This window comes from Pituophis catenifer, unplaced genomic scaffold, assembly GCF_029215685.1.
Source record: "Pituophis catenifer annectens isolate HBS135680 unplaced genomic scaffold, rPitCat1.0.hap2 SCAF_9, whole genome shotgun sequence".
Taxonomy (NCBI): Eukaryota; Metazoa; Chordata; class Lepidosauria; order Squamata; family Colubridae; genus Pituophis; species Pituophis catenifer.
The window spans coordinates 10,121,753-10,140,720 of NW_027256889.1; the positions used below are offsets into that span (position 1 = coordinate 10,121,753).

The 18,968-nt window shown below is 47.3% G+C and overlaps 1 protein-coding gene across 1 annotated transcript in view; it reads left to right on the plus strand.

Moving 5' to 3' along the window:
• Positions 1–16,578, plus strand: part of KIRREL2 (kirre like nephrin family adhesion molecule 2) — a 55,219-nt gene extending 38,641 nt beyond the window's left edge. Inside the window, exons 10-15 of the mRNA XM_070949532.1 lie at positions 890–990; positions 7,347–7,545; positions 8,963–9,073; positions 12,524–12,633; positions 15,290–15,373; positions 15,835–16,578. Coding sequence (XP_070805633.1) covers positions 890–990; positions 7,347–7,545; positions 8,963–9,073; positions 12,524–12,633; positions 15,290–15,373; positions 15,835–16,281 — 1,052 coding nt within the window. The 3' untranslated portion in view covers positions 16,282–16,578. The remainder of the gene's footprint in view (positions 1–889; positions 991–7,346; positions 7,546–8,962; positions 9,074–12,523; positions 12,634–15,289; positions 15,374–15,834) is intronic.
• The last annotated feature ends 2,390 nt before the right edge of the window (positions 16,579–18,968 follow it).

An 18,968-nucleotide genomic window follows, 5' to 3' on the forward strand; every position in this document is an offset into this window, starting at 1 on the left:
TTCTTTCTAGCCAGGTTTTACCTACGTAAACTGAGTTGTTCTGCAGCCCTAGTTCTGTGAAATCTCATTCACAAGCTTCTGGGCTTTTTTTCTGTTGACAAACTGCAACTCTGTGTTGCTCTCTGGGAGACTCAGATAGCTATTTCTGCCTTTTAAGGCGTCGTCAGTGAGCCACACCCACTTCTCAGATATTCCCCCTGTAAAGGTACAATGTACCTTACAATACAAAGACACATTGTACCTTTACAGGGGGAATATCTGAGAAGTGGGTGTGGCTCACTGACGACGCCTTAAAAGGCAGAAATAGCTATCTGAGTCTCCCAGAGAGCAACACAGAGTTGCAGTTTGTCAACAGAAAAAAAGCCCAGAAGCTTGTGAATGAGATTTCACAAAACTAGGGCTGCAGAACAACTCAGTTTACGTAGGTAAAACCTGGCTAGAAAGAATATGCACATAAAAGCCTACGAAAAAGAAAAAGACATATATATATATATATATATATATATATATATATATATATATATATATATATATATATATATATATATATACACACACACATACACACACACACACAATATATATCAGGGATGTGGTAGCTCAGTGGCTAAGATGCTGAGCTTGACAATTGAAAGGTCGGCAGTTCAGCAGTTCGAATCCCTAGTGCCGCGTAACGGGGTGAGCTCCCGTTACTTGTCCCAGCTTCTGCCAACCTAGCAGTTCGAAAGCACGTAAGAAAGAGGGAGCAAATCCCACACTCATAAGCCACTGATGATGTTGCCTATGGTAGTTTCACAATGAAATGTGGTTGCAACTAAGCAACTAAGCTCAGAGAGCACCGAGGACTCCAAAACCTCTTCATGTGCTCAGGTTGGGTCTTTGTTTCCAGGTCCACCCATTATCAGTGCTGAATCAAGCCAGCAGACAGCAGTGGGGGCCAAGGCCCGTCTGGAATGCTTGGTGGAAAGCGTGCCACGGCCGGACAGGATCGTAAGTATTTCAAACTTTTAGTGGCCTTCTAGTCACCTAGTGAAAGGGATGCGGTGGCTCAGTGGTTCCAGGAACTGGCCATGGCTAGTCTAGTGAAGAGAAGAATCAGGGGAGACATGATAGCAGCGTTCCAGTACTTGAGGGGCTGCCACAGAGAGGAGGGGGTCAAGCTATTTCCCAAGGCACCTGAAGGCCAGACAAGGAATAATGGATGGAAACTGATCAAGGAGCCTTGGTAGTACAGTGGTCTAAAGCACCCTGTTATTAAGACCAGCTGCCTGCAATTACTGCAGGTTCGAATCTCGCCAGGCTCAAGGTTGACTCAGCCTTCCATCCTTTCTAAGGTAGGTAAATTGAGGACCCAGTTGTGGGGGCAATAAGCTGACTTTGTATAAATATACAAAAGGATGAAGGCTATTGCTTAGCACATTGTAAGCCGCCCTGAGTCTCCGGAGAAGGGCAGCATATAAATCAATTTTTTTTAAAAAAAGGGAAATGAGGAGGAACTTTCTGACAGTGATAACAATCAACCAATGGAACACCTTACCTTCGAAAGCTGTGGGAGCTTCATCCCTGGAAGCTTTCAAGAAGAGACTGAGTCAGAAATGGTGTAGGGGAGTTTTGGTGAGCCTTGTTGGCACGTGCCAAAACGAGAGTGCGGGCATGCATGTGGGGGAGCGCCAGAAACTGGAAGAGCAGCTCCTTGGCATGCATGCGTGTGCCGGGAAGCTGAGCTTCCAGTTTCCGGCATGCGCACTGATCATCTGGTCTTCCAGTTTCTGGTGTGCATGCGCGCATGAAGACCAGCTGGCCGGCACACATGCGCACTACGGAACCTGGAAGCTCAGCTTCCCAGCACACGCATGCATGCCAAGGAACTGCTCTTCCGGTTTCCGGCGCTCCCCCACGCACGAACACCAGCTGGCCAGTGTGCATGTGCTCACCAGAAACTGGAAGAGCAACAGGCGATGGCTGGTGTGCCCGGAGACATGGCTCTGCATGCCACTTCCGGCACGCGTGCCATAGGTTCGCCATCATGGGTGTAGGGTCTGCTTGGGCGGGGGGTTGGACTAGATCAGGGGTGGGCAAATGTGGCTCTTTTACAACCTGTGGACTTCAACTCCCAGAATTCCTGAGACAGCCAAGCTTGGCTGTCTTAGGAATTCTGGGAGTTGAAGTCCACAGGTTGTAAAAGAGCCACATTTGCCCACCCCTGGACTAGATGACATACAAGGACCCTTCCAACTCTGTTAAACTGTATTAAAGAACTACCCGTATTTTGCTTTCAAAACCCTTTGGATCAGAGGTGGGTTTCAGCAGGTTCTGACCAGTTCTGGGAACCGGTAGGGGAAATTTTGAGTAGTTCGGAGAACCGGTAGTAAAATTCTGACTGGCTCCGCCACCATTGATTCTCTGCCTCCCGAGTCCCAGCTGATCAGGAGGAAATGGGGATTTTGCAGTATCCTTCCCCTGGAGGGGGAGGGAGTGGAGATTTTACAGTATCCTTCCCCTGCCACGCCCACCAAGCCATGCCACGCCCACTAAGCCACACCCACAGAACCGGTGGTAAAAAAATTTTTGAAACCCACCACTGCTTTGCATGGCCAACCTTGGTGGGGCCATCAGCAGCACCACACATTTTTGTAGAAGATGGGGGGCCAACACCAAAAAGGCTCTGATATTAAGGCCAGCAGTAGTTCAAGTCTTCCTATCGTACCAGTCTGAACCTGGTAGATTCTGACAACGTGGGCAAATCTTCCTGCTAAGCTAGATGAAAGGACATTTATCCCCCAGGGATTTCTAAGAGGAGGCTCTATTACATATAGGCAGTGAGCTCATTTGCATGGCTGCTCCCGCTTCTGCCTTGCTGGCCAGGAAAACTATGGCAACTGCTTTATTTTCCACCCATTCATATCCTTGTCATGCGTGCTTCAGAGAAGCCTCCAGGCCACTAGCAAACAATGAAGCACCACCTTTTTTTTAAAAAAAAAAAAGTGTAATGGATGGGTGTACAAACAGTTAAAAACAGCAAGAAGGCTGGAGTGGAATTATTAATGAAACAATAAGTCTAAAATCCAATTTCTCATCTTCCCCCCAAAGCTCAGCAGGCTTAGGTTGCAAAAATACTCAGGCTTACCTGCTTGTCTCCGTGGAGAATTCTTTCCAGGTCGATGTGCAGTCCTGTTATTGCTCTTCTCCGAAAATCAAACCTATGCAAGACCATTAAATTACTGTAGGGAAGGGCCTTGGAGTGAGGAGGAGGTGCCAAGAGAATCAACCCCAGCAAAACTGCAGGCCATAATTACACCGAGCAGGGCTCCATTTGAGGATGCAAACCAGCATTGTCCAACCGGAGAGAGGGAGGGAGCCAGGGGTGAAATGCTACCGGTTCGCACTGGTTCGGGTGAATCAGTAGTACTAAAAGCTACCAGTTCATGTGAACTGGTAGTTTAAAAAAGCTACCGGTTCGTCTGATCCGGTATTTCCAACGATCAGCTGTGCCGCGCGATTTAGATCAGCTAGAATGCAGGAAATCCTGCTTTCTAACTAATCTAAATCGCGCGGCACAGCTGTTCCCTCCCCTCGCTGTTCTACTTAACTTCTTAAGCCTCCTTTTTCCACGCTCAGCATGTGTTTGATGCGCACCGCGCATGCGCAGGCAGCAAACCAGTGGCAAACCGTGGGGGATTTCACCACTGGAGGGAGCCCAGATCGGGGACCGCTTTTCTAAGCCAAATAAATGGGCTCCGGTGTCTATGTTAACCTGTCCAGAATTTGCCAGCCCTGCAGAAGTTGAATACCAAAAGTTATAGCTATTAAAACTATTTTTATTAGAGGGTTAAGGAACAGAATCTTGCCATTCTGAATACGGCATCCTCCCATCCTCCTTCCCTTTAGCTGCAAGAGAACTAGGGAAGCCCACGAATGAGAGTAGATAAAGAGGTACCACTTCGGTGGGAAGATAAGAGCACTCGTTGAAGACGTTTCGCTTCTCATCCAAGAAGCTTCTTCAGGTCTGACTGGATGGTGGTGGGGAATGGAAGGATTTATATTCCTTGCGGACAGCTGGTCATTTGCATTCTTTTAGAGAGTCGTTGAGGCCACTGGGAGGTTAATCTGTGTCTTTAGGGTCACCCGTTCTCCATACCCATTTGCACTGTGACCCTGAAGAGTGGCCAAGGAGCTCCAAGTGGCCTCAACGACTGCCTAAAACAGGGGTGTCAAACTTGATTTCATTGAGGGCCACATCAGGGTTGTGTTTAACCTTGAGGGGCCAGGGTGGGTGTGGCCAGCTCAACGCCACTCATGTCAGGGGCGCATGTGGTGGCCTGAGCGCTCTGCCAGCAAAAACGGACTCGTGAGCTCTGTTTTCAGCTGCAACGGCCTCCTGCAACCCTCTGCCAGCGAAAAGGGAGCTCTGGAAGTCCACATGCGGCCCTCGTGAGCTCCGTTTTCGCTGGCAGGCACCACGGGCTGGTCCTTTGTGGTTTCCAGGGCAGCCCGGCGGGCCAGATCTAAACACCCCAAGGGCAGCATCCGGCCCACAAGCCTTGAGTTTGATACCCTTGGTCTAAAAGAATGCAAATGACCAGCTGTCCGGAAGGACTATAAATCCTTCCATTCCCCACCACCATCCAGTCAGACCTGAAGAAGCTTCTTGGATGAGAAGCGAAATGTCTTCAACGAGTGCTGTTATCTTCCCACCGAAGTGGTACCTCTTTATCTACTCTCATTCGTGGGCTTCCCTAGTTCTCTTGCAGCTAAAGGGAAGGAGGATGGGAGGAGGCCGTATTCAGAATGGCAAGATTCTGTTCCTTGACCCTCTAATAAAAATAGTTTTAATAGCTATAACTTTTGGTATTCAACTTCTGCAGGGCTGGCAAATTCTGGACAGGTTGACATAGACACCGGAGCCCATTTATTTGTCTTAGAAAAGCGGTCCCAATCTGGGCTCCCTCCAGTGGTGAAATCCCCCACGGTTTGCCACTGGTTTGCTGCCCGGATGTCCATTGCTTTGGATGAGAAGCGAAACGTTCTTCAAAGAAAAAAAAAAATCAGAAAGTCCAGTTGCCTCTTCGGAAAAAAAAACCCCACCTTTGGGACAACCACCTCCCCCAACATTTAGGAGGGAACGGACAGTCTCAGTGCAGTATCTCAACCGTCAGCATTTTCTTCGGCTGCCAAGCCAAAGGAGGATGAATTTTTGCAAAATCGAAAGCCAGCTTCTCTGGGCATCGCTGCTTTATTTGCAGATCACATACAGGTCACCGAATCCAGATTCCTGCGGCCCAGAACTCCGATGCTCTCAACTGCAGGGAACACACAGGCTTTTTCTGCCTTTGATTTCTCCCTGAACAAGTAGATGAGACAGCATATTGCTGACTGGTGCAGCTTCCTCATGTGCTCGGTTTTCTAAGTAGCCGACGCAACCAGAAGTCCCCCGATGCAGCTCGCGATACCACAGCTTTCCGCAGTTCACATTTTTCTCTCCACGCATTTCCTTTCTTTCTTTCTTTCTTTTTTTTTTGTTCCTGTAAAAAAGGAAACCGTATCAACCAGCCAGCCACTAATACAACGCTAAGCTAAAAAGAATTTTTAAAATAGAAGTGCAATTCCTGGGAGGGGGAGATGGGGGGGAAAGGGAGCTAAATGTGCTCCCACCATACCAAATAGCCAAGAATAAACCAAATAAACCAAACTCCAAATTGCTTTCCCAGGGGGCTTCATTTTCAAAGCCCGGTGAGTTTTTTTTTCCCACCCTTCCAATGAGTCTGTAAACAGAAATGAGATTTGCAAATGTATATAGGTAACAAACAGCTTTTCTGAGCTGAAATGTCATCAGACTCCGGGCTCATATTACCATATGTGGTGGACATGTGTAGGAGCTAAAAGATACTGGACTATAATCTACACATGGTTGGAAAAAATGATAAAAAAACACATAGACTTTAAGACAGAGATTTTTTGTATTAGGAATTGTGCCAGAAATATACAATAAGAGAATTGAGATATTTGATTGTGAATGTTTTAACAGCGGCTAGAATTGTGTCTGCGAAAAACTGGAAAAAAGAGAAAATACCAACGCAAGATGAAGTTATTAAGAAAATCATGGAATGTGCCGAAATGAGTAAATTGACATTTTGAAATTAGAGAACAAGAAGATAAACGATATTATAAGATATGGGATTTATTTTACCAATGGCTAGATAAGAAAGCATGGAAATTATGAAATACCAAATGAATCAAATGAATGTTATAAATATAATACTTGAAAATAATTTTTATGAAGCGGTAAAGCCATTGTTAAATAAATGATAAAGGAGGATGTTTATTTGTTTGAAAATATGAGAAACTAAATCATTAGTAAATTTTGTGAATATGGAGATGAAGCACAAAAGATTTGTAACCGACCGACACACTGTTTGAAATTGTAATGGAAGATGGATTCATGTTTTATGTTTTGTTTAAAAATAATTTAAAAAAAAAAAAACAAACAGCTTTTCTGAGCTGGTGATGCCCAATTCGGGATGAGCCACGAGTGAAAAAAGTCAGCCAAGAGGTTTATTTTGTAAAAAGGACTTCCAGATGGCAGCTGCTACCTAGATGCTCGCTCTCTGTATCCACGGCTAAACGACCGTAATTGAGGCCAAAATTTTATCTTCCTGGAGTGAGAGATTTGTTAAGTGAGTTTTGCCCCATTTTATGACCTTTCTAAACGAATCATTGTTAATTTAATAACACGGTTGTTAAGTGAATCTGGCTTCCCCATTGACTTTGCTTGTCAGAAGATCGCAAAAGGCACCAGACACTGCAACCATCATAAATATGAACTAGCTGCCAAGTGTCCGAATTTTGATCACGTGGCCACAGGGATGCAGCGGTCATAAATGTGAAAAATGGTCCTAAGTGACTTTTTTCAGTGCTCTTTTAACGAACGGTCACTAAGCGAACGGTTGTAAGTCGATTAGTCCTCGACTTCCGACCATTTGTTTAGTGACCGTTCAAAATTACAGCGGCACTGAAAAAAAGACTTACGACTGTTTTTCATACTTACAACCTTTCCAGCATCCCCATGATCATGTGATCAAAATTCAGATGCTTAGCGACGGGCTCATGTTTATGACCGTTGCTGTGTCCCAAGGTCATGTGAAGGTCATTCTGACAAGCGAAGTCGATGGAGAAACCAGATTCACTTACCAACTGAGGCAAGAAAGGTCGTAAAATGAGGCAAAACTCACGTAACAAATATCTCCCTTAACAACAGACATTTTGGGCTCCATTGTGGTCGTAAGTCAAGGACTACCCTGTAGTTTTTCCCTGGTGCCCCTTGATCTCACCTTTCTCTCCTGCGCCAGGCCTGGGCGTGGGGTGAACGGATGCTGGATACTGGCTCCCTGGATCGTTTCACGGTGGACACCGTAGTGACGGAGCAAGGGGTGCTCTCAGCTCTGCTGATCGACCCAACCCACGACGACGACTTCGCCCTTCCCTACAACTGCACGGCATGGAACCGCTTTGGCGCACGTTCCGTGGCAGTCAGCTTACGCCGCCAAGGTGCGTCTCCTCCTTTCGCTGGGCCACGTTTGGTCATGGCTGCCTGGACTCAGTAGCTGCCTGGACTCATGGTTGCCTCAGTAGCTGCCTGGACTCAGTAGCCAGTTGCAGCTAATTGGCTGGATTCGCGCAACACAAAATCCATCTTCATAGCACAGAAAAGGGAGGGAGGGAGGAAAGATAGAAGGTAAGATAAGATGAGGGAGGGAGGGAAGGAAGGAAGGAGAGAGGGAAAGAAAGAAAGAGAAAAGAAAGAAAGAAAGAAAGAAAGAAAGAAAAAGAAAGAAAGAAAGAAAGAAAGAAAGAAAGAAAGAAAGAAAGAAAGAAAGAAAGAAAGAAAAAGAAGAAAGAAAATGAAGGGAGGGAGGGAGGAAAGAAGGAAATGGAAGGAGGGGGGAAGGAAGGAAAGAAAGAAAGAAAATGAAGGGAGGGAGGAAAAGGAAGGAAAGAAAAGAGATAAGTAGGGAGGAAGGAAGAAAGGAAAAAGGAAGGAAGAGAAAGAAAAAAGAAAGAAGATGAGGGAGGGAAGGAAGAGAAAGAAAAAGAAGAAAGAACGAAAAAGATGAAGGGAGGGAGAGGGAGGAAAGAAGGAAATGGAGGAAGGAAGGAAGGAAGATAAGATGAAGGAAAGAGGAAGGAAGGAAAGAAGGAAAGATAAGGAAGGGTGGGAGGAAAGGAAACGGAGGGAGGGAGGGAGGAAGGAAAAGGAAGGAAAGAAAGGGAAAGATGAGAGAGGGAGGAAAGGAAACGAGGGAGGGAGGGAGGGAGGAAGAAAAGAAGGAAGGAAGGGATCATTTGCAGTTCGGTGTATTATAGAAACTAGACGTAAGACCAATGCATGAAAATATCAATGTCTTAGCGTGTAGTCAAATTTCACTAACAGTCTGCTTGCCAGCACCTTTTGAAACTCGTAGATTTTTATTAAAAGGAAGGATAAGCGAACAGTGGTTCTCTTCATCAGTTGCAGCTGATCACCCCTTCCTAATCTGAATCTCCTCCTCCTGAAAGATGCTTTTTTTTTTTACCCAACTAACTCTTACTAGGTTAGAGAAACACCTGCCAGATGCAGCATCCATCTTGATTGGCATCTCGTGCAAACCCAGAACATTGGATTAGTTTGGTGTCTTGCGCTTTGGCCAAAAAAAAAAAAAAAAGGAGTTAATTCCAGCAACCAGATTAAAAGCTTGATGCTACTGTTTTCTCCCCACAAACCAAAAATGCTGCAAATTCATTGCTGCGTTCAAAAGAGACAAATCTTTGCGGGTTTGTCTGAAGCCTTTGGAAGCAGGAGAGGGGAGCTTGCTAAAGAAGATAGTAGCTTTCTCCAGCTTGGAGTCTCCAACTGGGAGGAGAAGACCGTAGTAGTCCAGAGATGAAACTAATCCAAGCCGTGGTTTGTTTTTTTTTCCTACCAAAGAGGTCCTGTCTGTCCTGATGCTGGGTGCTTTGGCTGCGTCCGGAGTTGTGGCTCTCTTGCTCTTAGTGGTCTTCGTCTCCCTCTGCTATCGACGTAAGCGCTGCGGAAAAGGTGAGGATTTCTGCAACTTTCTCTCACTCCTTCCCCTTTTTTTCCCTCCCTGGAATTTGCAGTCCTTGCTTGAGTTAAAACCCAGCCAATAGGCTAAGCCAGTGTTTCTCAATCTTTAAGATGTACAGGTACAGTATATATGGTACCTGTATATGGTGCTGCTGGGGATTCGCAGCGGTTTGGGAGTACCTTTAGCTAAGAGGTGGCTTAGTGGCTAAGACACTGAGCTTGTCAATTAGGAAAGGTCGGCAGTTCAGCGGTTCGAATCCCTAGTACAGGTCTCCTGCGTGAATGGGGTTGGACCTCCAAGGTCTCTTCCAACTCTGCTACTGTTAGATTCTGTGCAGTTTGGAGAACCCCCAAATCCCACTCCGGGCTGGCCCCGCCCATCCCGCCCCTCCCAGGAGTCCCCACACGGCCAGTTTCGGATGCAGTTAAATGCAGGGAGCACGCAGAGGCTCAGAGAGGGCAAAAAACGGGTCTACCGGAAGTTTGGGAAGGCCAGAAACATCCCCTTTTCCAGCCTCCAGAGGGCCTCCGGAGCCTGGGGAGGCCGCTTTTGCCCTCTCAGAGGCTTGAAGAAAGCCTCCGGACCCCGGGGAAGGCAATAAACGCCCCCCCTCCCCGTGCTGTGGTGCAGGAGGCTGACTAAGCCACGCCCACCATGGCCACGCCCACCCAGCAACCGGACAGAGAACCTCTTGCCAAAATTTTTGAAGCCCACCCCTGTGTGGTACCTTGCTCAATAGTAGTAACTGTGAGAGGGATCTTGGAGTCCTAGTGGACAACCATTTAGATATGAGCCAGCAGTGTGCAGCAGCTGCCAAAAAAGCCAACACAGTTCTAGGCTGCATAAAGAGAGGGATAGAATCAAGATCACATGAAGTGTTAATACCACTTTACAATGCTTTGGTAAGGCCACACACACTTGGAATATTGCATTCAGTTCTGGTCGCCACAATGTAAAAAAGATGTTGAGACTCTAGAAAGAGTGCCGAGAAGAGCAACCAAGATGATTAGGGGACTGGTGGCTAAAACATATGAAAAACGGTTGCAGGAACTGGGTATGGATAGTTCAATGAAAAGAAGGACTGGGGAGACATGATAGCAGGGTTCCAATATCTCAGGGCCTGAAGAGGGAGCCAAGCTATTTTCCGAAGCACCTGAGGGCAGGACGAGAAGCAATGGGTGGAAACTAATCAAGGAGAGAAGCAACTTAGAACTAAGGAGAAATTTCCTGACAGTGAGAACAATTAATCAGTGGAACAACTTTTTTTTTTTTAATTTGATTTATATGCCGCCCTTCTCCGGAGACTCAGGGCGGATTACAATGTGTTAAGCAATAGCCTTCATACTTTTGTATATTTTTATACAAAGTCAGTTTATTGCCCCCACAAACTGGGTCCTCAATTTACCTACCTTAGAAAGGATGGAAGGCTGAGTCAACCTTGAGCCTGGGGAGATTCAAACTAGCAGTAATTGCAGGCAGCTGGATGATAATAACAGGCTATTAGTCTGCTGCGCCACCAGGCTCTTTTTGCCTCCAGAAGTTGTGAATGTTCCAACACTGGAAGTTTTAAAGAAGATGTTGGATAACCATTTGTCTGAAGTGGTGTAGGGTTTCCTGCCTAAGCAGGGGGTTGGACTAGAAGAACTCCAAGGTCCCTTCCAACTCTGGTATTCTATTCTATGTATGGACGGGCCAGATCTAAGCACCCAACAGCCCGGATTCGGCCCACGGTTTGGGAGTTTGACACCCCTGCTCTACAGGAACACGGTGGCATTCAACAGTGGTTGTCAGGGCCACCTTGAATAGCCCAGTGAGATAGTGAAGCATGGGGTGGAACCCAGCAGTGGGTTTCACATTTTGTTACTACCAGTTCGCCGCATGCATGCACGCTCGCTTCTGTGCATGCGCCCAGCCTAAAAAATGTGCCTAAATAGGATGGCATAGAGCCAGGGTGGGTGGTCCGAACCGGCTGAATACCACCGGTCTGAATTCAACCGGTCCGAACCGGCTGAATACCACCGGTCTGAATTCAACTGGTCCGAACTGGCTGAATACCACCTCTGATGGAACCCCAAGTAGGGCCCTTTTTGGCTCTACCGAAGAAGTGGGGAAAAAATCTCAGTTGATCAGTCCTTGATACAACTTCAACTTGTGTGCAAGGAAAACACTTCCCAAAGCAGCTTGTGTCCTCTGCACAATGACAACACCTTTGTCATCGGCCTGCTGATGCCATTGAGCCAATGATCTCATTTCCTTTATTGGGGCAATGATCTCATTACGCAGCTGACATAATGGGCAAGGTTTGCATAGTAGCATCATCACGCAAACCATGTAAATCATAGGGATGACATGCGCTCCGATTTAATGGGCACTTGGGAATAATGAACTTGTCATTCCCTCCTTTTAGACACATGTACCACAGCCCCTACCAATAACATTTAGACTTATATGCCACCCGAGAGTGGTTTACAACACTCTGAGCAGATTATAGAGTCCGCATATTTCCCCCAACAATCTGGGTCCTCATTTTTACTGACATTTCGGAAAGATTGACGGCTGGGTCAACCTTGAGCCGATCCGGATCGAACCCCTGACATTGGGCAGAGTTAGCCTGCAATACTGCCTTCAAACCATTGTGCAAGCACCTCTTCATCTTTCTCTATATCCCATCATACAGTTAGTCCTCGACTTACAACTGCTCCCTTAGCATCTGTTCAAAGTTATGACAGATTCCTCCCCATAAACAATCCAATGTTGAAGTTACAGCAGCTGCAAACCTTCCCCCAATCACAGGACTATATTTTGGATGCTTGGCGACCGGCTGACCTGTTTGTAATTTGTCCTGTAGTCGCAGGACCATATTTTTCCGCATTTTTCGCTGGTTCCCAGTGTTGACTTTCGAATTTCTGGCCAAAACATCCTTTGGGAAGAATGGATTTATTTAACCACGGCAGCTTTTGCTTAATAACTGCTGCAAAAAAATAAAATGTTCTGCTCGATGACGGTCATAAACCAGCCCATTCCTTTTGTTCACACATCCCTCAACAAACCCAGATGGTCCCAGATTTGGGGTTCTTGCAAGGCATCGCCAACCGTTGTCCTTAAGAGTAACTTCCTAGGTCGAATCTATGGCACACGTGCCAGAGGTGGCACACAGTGTCCTCTCTGATGGCATGTGAGCTGTTGTCCCAGTTTAGCTCTGCTGCGCATGAGCGCACACCTCCCGCCGGCCAGCTGGTTTTTGGGTCTTTGCTGTGCATGTGTGGGGGGTGGGGTGCATGTAGGGGGCCGTGCACGCATTGCATTTTGGGGTTGGGGGCACACGTGCATTTATGCGCATGCACTTTAGGCACTCGGTCCGGAAAAAGTTAGCCATCGCTGTCCTAGGTGGTGGGGAGCACGATCTGACATCCGCCTCTCCCCATCTGTCTCTTCCACAGCCAAGCGGGGAACACAGCTGTCTAAGGCCGATATCCTCGTGCAGATCACCACAAGCGAGAGCAGCCCCAGCAGGCCCAGCGAGGTGGAAGATGACGCCAAGGAACCCATGGTAAGCAGAGATGGGCACTCAAGGGGTCCTCTGTTTTTGTCAAGTCCCTGTTTCTGTAGCATCCAGTCCCAGCTAGCCAGGCCTGTTCGTTTTGTAAGAGACAGAGACAGAGAGAGAGAGAGAGAGAGAGAGAGAGAGAGAGCAGAGAGAGACAAAGACAGAGAGAGAGAAAGAGACAGAGAGACAGAGAGACAGAGACAGAGAAAGAAAGAAAGAGAGAGAGCAGACAGAGACAGAGACACACAGAGAGAGACAGAGAGAGACAGAGAAAGAGAAAGAGAGCCAGAGAGAAAGAGAGAGAGCAGACAGAGACACAGAAAGAGAGACAAAGAGAGAGAGAAAGAGACAGAGACAGAGAGAAAGAGAAAGAGAGAGAGCAGAGAGAGACAGAGACACAGAGAGAGAGACAGAGAGAAAGAGACAGAGACAGAAACAGAGAGAGACAGAGAAAGAAAAAGAGAGAGACGGAAAGAAAGAGAGAGAGAGAGAGAGAGAAAGAGACAGAGAGACAGAGACAGAGAAAGAGAGAAAGAAAGAGAGAGACAGAGCGAGAGAGACAGAGCGAGACAGAGACAGAGAGTGTTCTTCTTTTATCATTGTAGCCACAAGCAAAGAAGCATATGCAGAATTTAAAATTACACACTGTAATTTTAAAGGGGGCAGAGAAGGAGCTGCAGCTAAACGTTGTAGAATAGCGTGCAGCTGTCCGAATGCTTGAGGCACAGAGTCCTATTCTTTTCCAAGGACATCGCTTCCCACTCACCGATCCCGGTGTTGTTGTTTTGTTTTTCCCAGTCAATAATACTCTTTTCCCATCCGCTCCGCAAAGTTCCAGCCAGCCTGTTTACATTTTTCTAGGATACTCCCAGTTCATTCCCCCTGGACCTGGCTTAGTGTTTCTCGACCTGCGTTGCTTTAAGAAATATGGACTTCAACTCCCAGAATTCCCCAGCCAGCATGGGAACTCCATATTTCTTAAAGTGGCCGTGGTTGAGAAACACGGATCCAGCCAGCCAGGAAATCATGCCGTGCCCTTGTTTTTCAAATCCCCAGTCCCTGCTGTCTCCTTTGTTCATGGACTCCTTCCATGCTCTTTGAGGAAATCCCCCTGCACTGATTAAAAATTATAAGGTTTGGGAGTTTCCCTGCAAATCTTCAGCTTCCCCAAGCGTGTTCATCCCATAGCTTCCTTTGCTATAGAGGGCACTGTTTTAGCCCCCTAGCATGCTTTTTCGCCATTCTTTGAGCCCCAATACCATTACATCAGGGGTGAAATCCAGCAGGTTCTGACAGGTTCTGGAGAACCGGTAGCGGAAATTTTGAGTAGTTCAGAGAACCGGTCAATACCACTTTGGCTGGCCCCAGAGTGGGATGGAATGAAGATTTTGCAATATCCTTCCCCTGGAGTGGGGTGAGAATGGAGATTTTGCAGTATCCTTCCCCTGCCATGCCTACCAAGCCATGCCCACCAAGTCACACTACACCTACCAAGCCACGCCCACAGAACTAGTAGTAAAAATTTTTTGATTTCATCACTGCGTCACATGAATGCTTAAAATGAAAGGAGTGAGTTGAATTCAACACAAACAGTCTAATGCTCAATCTTTATTGGCTGTGTTCACACAGCCCACTCAGTCTGGTTAGCGAATAAATCTCTTTTCAATTCTTGGCACTCTACCTATATTATTAAAAATAATAATTTAGATTAAGACGAATCAAGCCTAGCATGCCATAGAAATGCAGTCACTCCATTTGAGGGTATCTCATTTGTCATATCTCATTTGGCCTGTGTGGTGGAATGTGGTCTGGATTCCCAGGAGGGAGGGGCTGCATTCCAGAGGCCAAAGGGACAGCAACGCATGAAAAATTTGGTCAGGAGGAAGAGAATTAACAAGGTTCCTTATTAGACTACTATATGTACGTCAGACCTGGCATTCTATGGCCCAGGGGCCACATCCGGCCCTTTGGCTGTCCCTGTTCAGCTCTTGGCTGCTGCCCTATTGCTTTTGGACCCTGGAGGAACCTGACACCTCCAGAACATAGAATGGGCCACCAGGAAGATCCACAGGGCCTCCAAGTTCTTGTTTTGTAACATTTGAATTTTCCTGTCTGTGATTGGCTCATATTTGAGCCCACAATTTTGAGAGGCAGCTCCCAATAGTCCAGCAACGACCAAGTCGTCTTCTTCTCCTTCTCTCTCTCCTTCTCCTCTCTCTCCTTCTCCTCCTCCTCCTCCTTCTCCCCCTCCTCCTCCTCCTCCTTCTCCTCCTCCTCGTCCTCCTTCTCTTTCCCCTTCTCCTCCTTCTTTTTCTCCTTCTCCTCTTCCTTCTTCTCTTTCTCTCTCTCCTCCTCCTCCTCCTTCTCCTCTTCCTCCTCCTCCTCCTTCTCTTTCTCCTCCTCCTTCTCCTTCTCCTCCTCCTCCTCTTTCTCCTCCTTCTCCTCCTCGTCCTCGTCCTCCTTCTCTTTCTCGTCCTCCTCCTCCTCCTTTTCCTTCTCCTCCTCCTCCTCTTTCTCCTTCTCCTTCTTCTCCCCCTCCCATACACTGGCATTATTGCTTCATTCCATTGCCATGTGGGCAGTTTCAATTCTGGGCCCCAAGCTGTGCAAAGCCCTCTTGGATAGCAATGCTCACCTTTCCCCCTTCCTCTGCCTCCAGGCTACAAGCAGCGAATCTCCAGCCACGTCGCACACTGAACACAGTGAAATCCTGGAGGATGACGAAGGGAGTCAGGAACTGAAGGTGAGCTCGGCTGGGGCTGTGTGGGATTTCCCGCATGTCTGACCGAGCCAGGGCGGTTGCAGAGGAATTTGCATTCAGGTTCACACACCCCCACTCCACCCCCACCCCTTGGTTCTGGGTCTACCTGGGGAATTGTGGACCATTCGCTCTCTTTCAAGCCATCTTCCTTCCCAGGATGTGTTGGTGGAGATGAACGGGAGAAGACCTTCACCAGTAGGCTTGAGTTCTTAGAGCGGGGATGGAGACGTCTCCAATGAATAAACAAATGAGGGGAAAGGAAGTTGTGGGGGAGAAGATTTCCACGATAGATGAGATTTAGTTTCACCTGCGACCGATAATTCTTATACATGGAAAACTATTCTGCAGTACTGTATCCTAGAAAATGACCCAGCTCCTGGCCGGCAACCTAGAACCGAGCAGTGAGTCCACCTCTAACCTCATGACCCTCTTTTTCTCCGCAGGACCCCACCAACGGCTACTACAAGGTGCGTGCCCACGAGGAGCCCTGCTTGGGGAGCAGCTTTTCAGAGTACACGCCAGCCCCTCGACCTTTGTTCGGGCCGACATCCTTGTACCCCTCCACGGGGCCGGTGCAACCAAAACTCTTTGACTACACCCACCGCTACACCTTGGGTACCCCCAGTTCCCGCTCGGCGTACGACACCACCCACGAGCGGCTTTTCCCTCCAGAGAACATATACAGTGGGGCGACCTACCTCACCGCTCCCTACAGCCGGGCTTTCACCAGCTACGTCAAGCCGAGCAGCTACGAGAAAGCCGAGAGCGGTTACGAGCAATCCGACCAAGCCAGCAAAGCTTCGGGCTGCTCCCGTTTCTCCTACACTTCCTTGTCTCAGCAGTCTGACTATGGGCGCCCTGCTCAACAGCGCATGCAGACTCACGTATGACGGAACCCCCCACCCCTTCCGGACTCTCCTTCCATCTTCAGTGAGAAAGAAACGGAAGTGGACTCTGGCTTCGGGGAGAACTGGTTCCAATGGGGACAGCCTTGAGGACCTCAAATCTCTTCCTGAGGGCCCCAAACTAGCCTCGCCCTCTGAGGAACCTCAACAGGAGGATTGGCCTAGGGGGTCACTCCGGCAACCAAGATGGCCGCCATCCTGCTTGCCTTCTTCCGACCGGAACCTAGAACTGTAAAGCAATCGATAGACAGACTTTTCTTTGGGTCAGGACATGAAAGCAGACACAGGATGCAACGTGTCCCCCCCCCACTTTGGGTCTGGACCCGACCTTATGGGGGGGGAGGTTGACTCAGTCTGTAAGAATCCAGATTTCACATGGTGGCCAAGCTTTCATGGGAGATCAGCCATAAGTGTAGCTTACAAATCCATTGGTGATCGAGCTGCCTCAGCAGTGGGACTGACTGATGCGCCACTTGGCTCCCCCTTCCCCCTTCCTGCAGTCGCATGATTCTGGGAAATCTTTACGCATGGGCACTAGTGCTTGTATTTTCATTTTCCTGGCTCGATGCTGTGGTTTACATCCGTGTTTCTCAAACCTCAGCAACTTTAAGAGGGGTGTGTGTGTGTGGACTTCAGCTCCCAGAATTCTCCCACCAGCATGCTGGCGGGAGGAACTCTGAGAGTTGAAGTCCACAATCGCCTTCAAAGTGGCTGAGGTTGAGAAACACTGGTTTAAATAACTCCCATCTTCCCTCTCTTTAGCAAGCAGGGAGTGTGGGCACCCTGGATGGATATAAAGGCAACTACGGTAAATTCCTTCCCCTTTCTTAGGTAATGGCAGTGCCATGTTTTAATGGGAAAAAAACCGTGTGCTATTTCCAAGCACTTGCATCACCCGAGACTCTCCAGCAGGTGGCAGTGGTGTTTAACCACAATGCCAAGAGAAAACGTGAACTGACCATTAACATTGAAATGAAGAGGACTGATGGAATAAAATCTAATTTAAGGGGGGGGAAAGAAAAGAAAAGCAGAGCATGGAAGAGAGCAAGAAGCCAAAAACGGGCAAGATCTATTGATCTTGTTTGTGCATCTATGGGGGATGGATAAAGCTGTCAGTTTTCTTTAGAGCTCAGTTATTCCTTCTTGTTTCCTTTCCTTTTTATTCTTTTTGCCTTAAGTGTATTTGTATGCTCCTGTAGGGCATTTTACAAGGGAAGGACATTGTTGCTTTCGTGTCTTCAGAACCAATGGAGTTTGGTTTCCTTTTTTTTTTGTTCCTTTTTTATTTTTCTTTTTTCCTTCCGCATTTTTCAAGCAAGATCTCTCACAGGCCGTTTGGAGCCGTGCCTGCTTGAACCCGTGGTGCTTCAGAGACAAAGAGGGAGAAATGTACGGACACTTGAAATATTTATATTTAATTTTAAAAAACATGAGACAAAGAGCGAGGCTGGGTTATTTTTCTCTTTGTCCCTTCGGCGGCAGCAAAGGAAACGGCAAACACTTAAAAAGGGATAATTTGAGAAAATTGGAAACTGCCTTTCACGATGATAGATGGTCGGATGTTCCAATGCAATTCTCCACTTCTCCCATGCGATGTTTTACATAGGTGTCATACAACGTTGCCCCCATTGTAGCCTAGATGCCCATAAAAAGCTAAGAGGGACCCTGTGCCATTGGAAGAGAAAGAGAAAAAAAGAAAACGCATTTGGATTCTTTGCCAAGAACTGAATTCTTAAAATAGGTTTAGATTATATGAATTATGGGAGACCGTTTTACATTTTTTTTTCCCCAGCCATTTCTGATGTAGCAATAGCAATAGCATTTAGACTTAGAGACTGCTTCATAGTGCTTTTACAGCAGGGGTGAAATGCTCCCGGTTTGGTCCGGTTCGCTTGAACCGGTAGTAAAAAATGTTTTCGGAACTTTTTTTTTTACTTTTAGCATTCTTTTACTACCAGTTCTCTGGAACCGGTAGTAAAAATGCTTTTAAAAAGTAAAAAAAAGGCTCCAACGATCATAGCTGTGGCTCACGATCTTTGGATCCTTTTTTTTTTTTACTTTTAAAAGCATTTTTTTACAACCTATTTGGCTGAATAGATTGTAAAAAAAATGCTTTTAAAAGTTAAAAAAAAGGCTCCAAAGATCACACGCCACAGCTGATTACACACACCGCCGCGCACTGTTCTGCTTACCCCAGACCTCCTTTTGGCGTGCGCGCATGCGCACCTTGCATTTGGTGTGTGGTGCACATGCACAGCATGTGCTTGGTGCGCAGCACACATGCACATCCAGCGAACCGGTAGTAAACCGGTTCAGATTTCACCATTGTTTTACAGCCCTCCCTAAGCGATTAGAGTCAGCCTCTTGGCCCCCAACAATCTGGGTCCTCATTTTACCTTCCTTCGGAAGGATGGAAGGCTGAGTCAACCTTGAGGCTGGTGAGATTCAAACTGCCAAATTGCAGGCAGTCAGCAGAAGTAGCCTGCAGTACTGCATTCTAACCACCGGTGCCGCTGTGGCTCTTGTAAAGGACAAATCACTTGGAATTACTGGTAGCTTCTACTCTCCCATCTTGGGCTTTTGGTATTTCTGATGGTCTCTTATCCATTATGGGTAGTCCTCGACTTACGACCACCATTGGTAGCGGAATTTGGGTGATGTGGTTGTTTTAA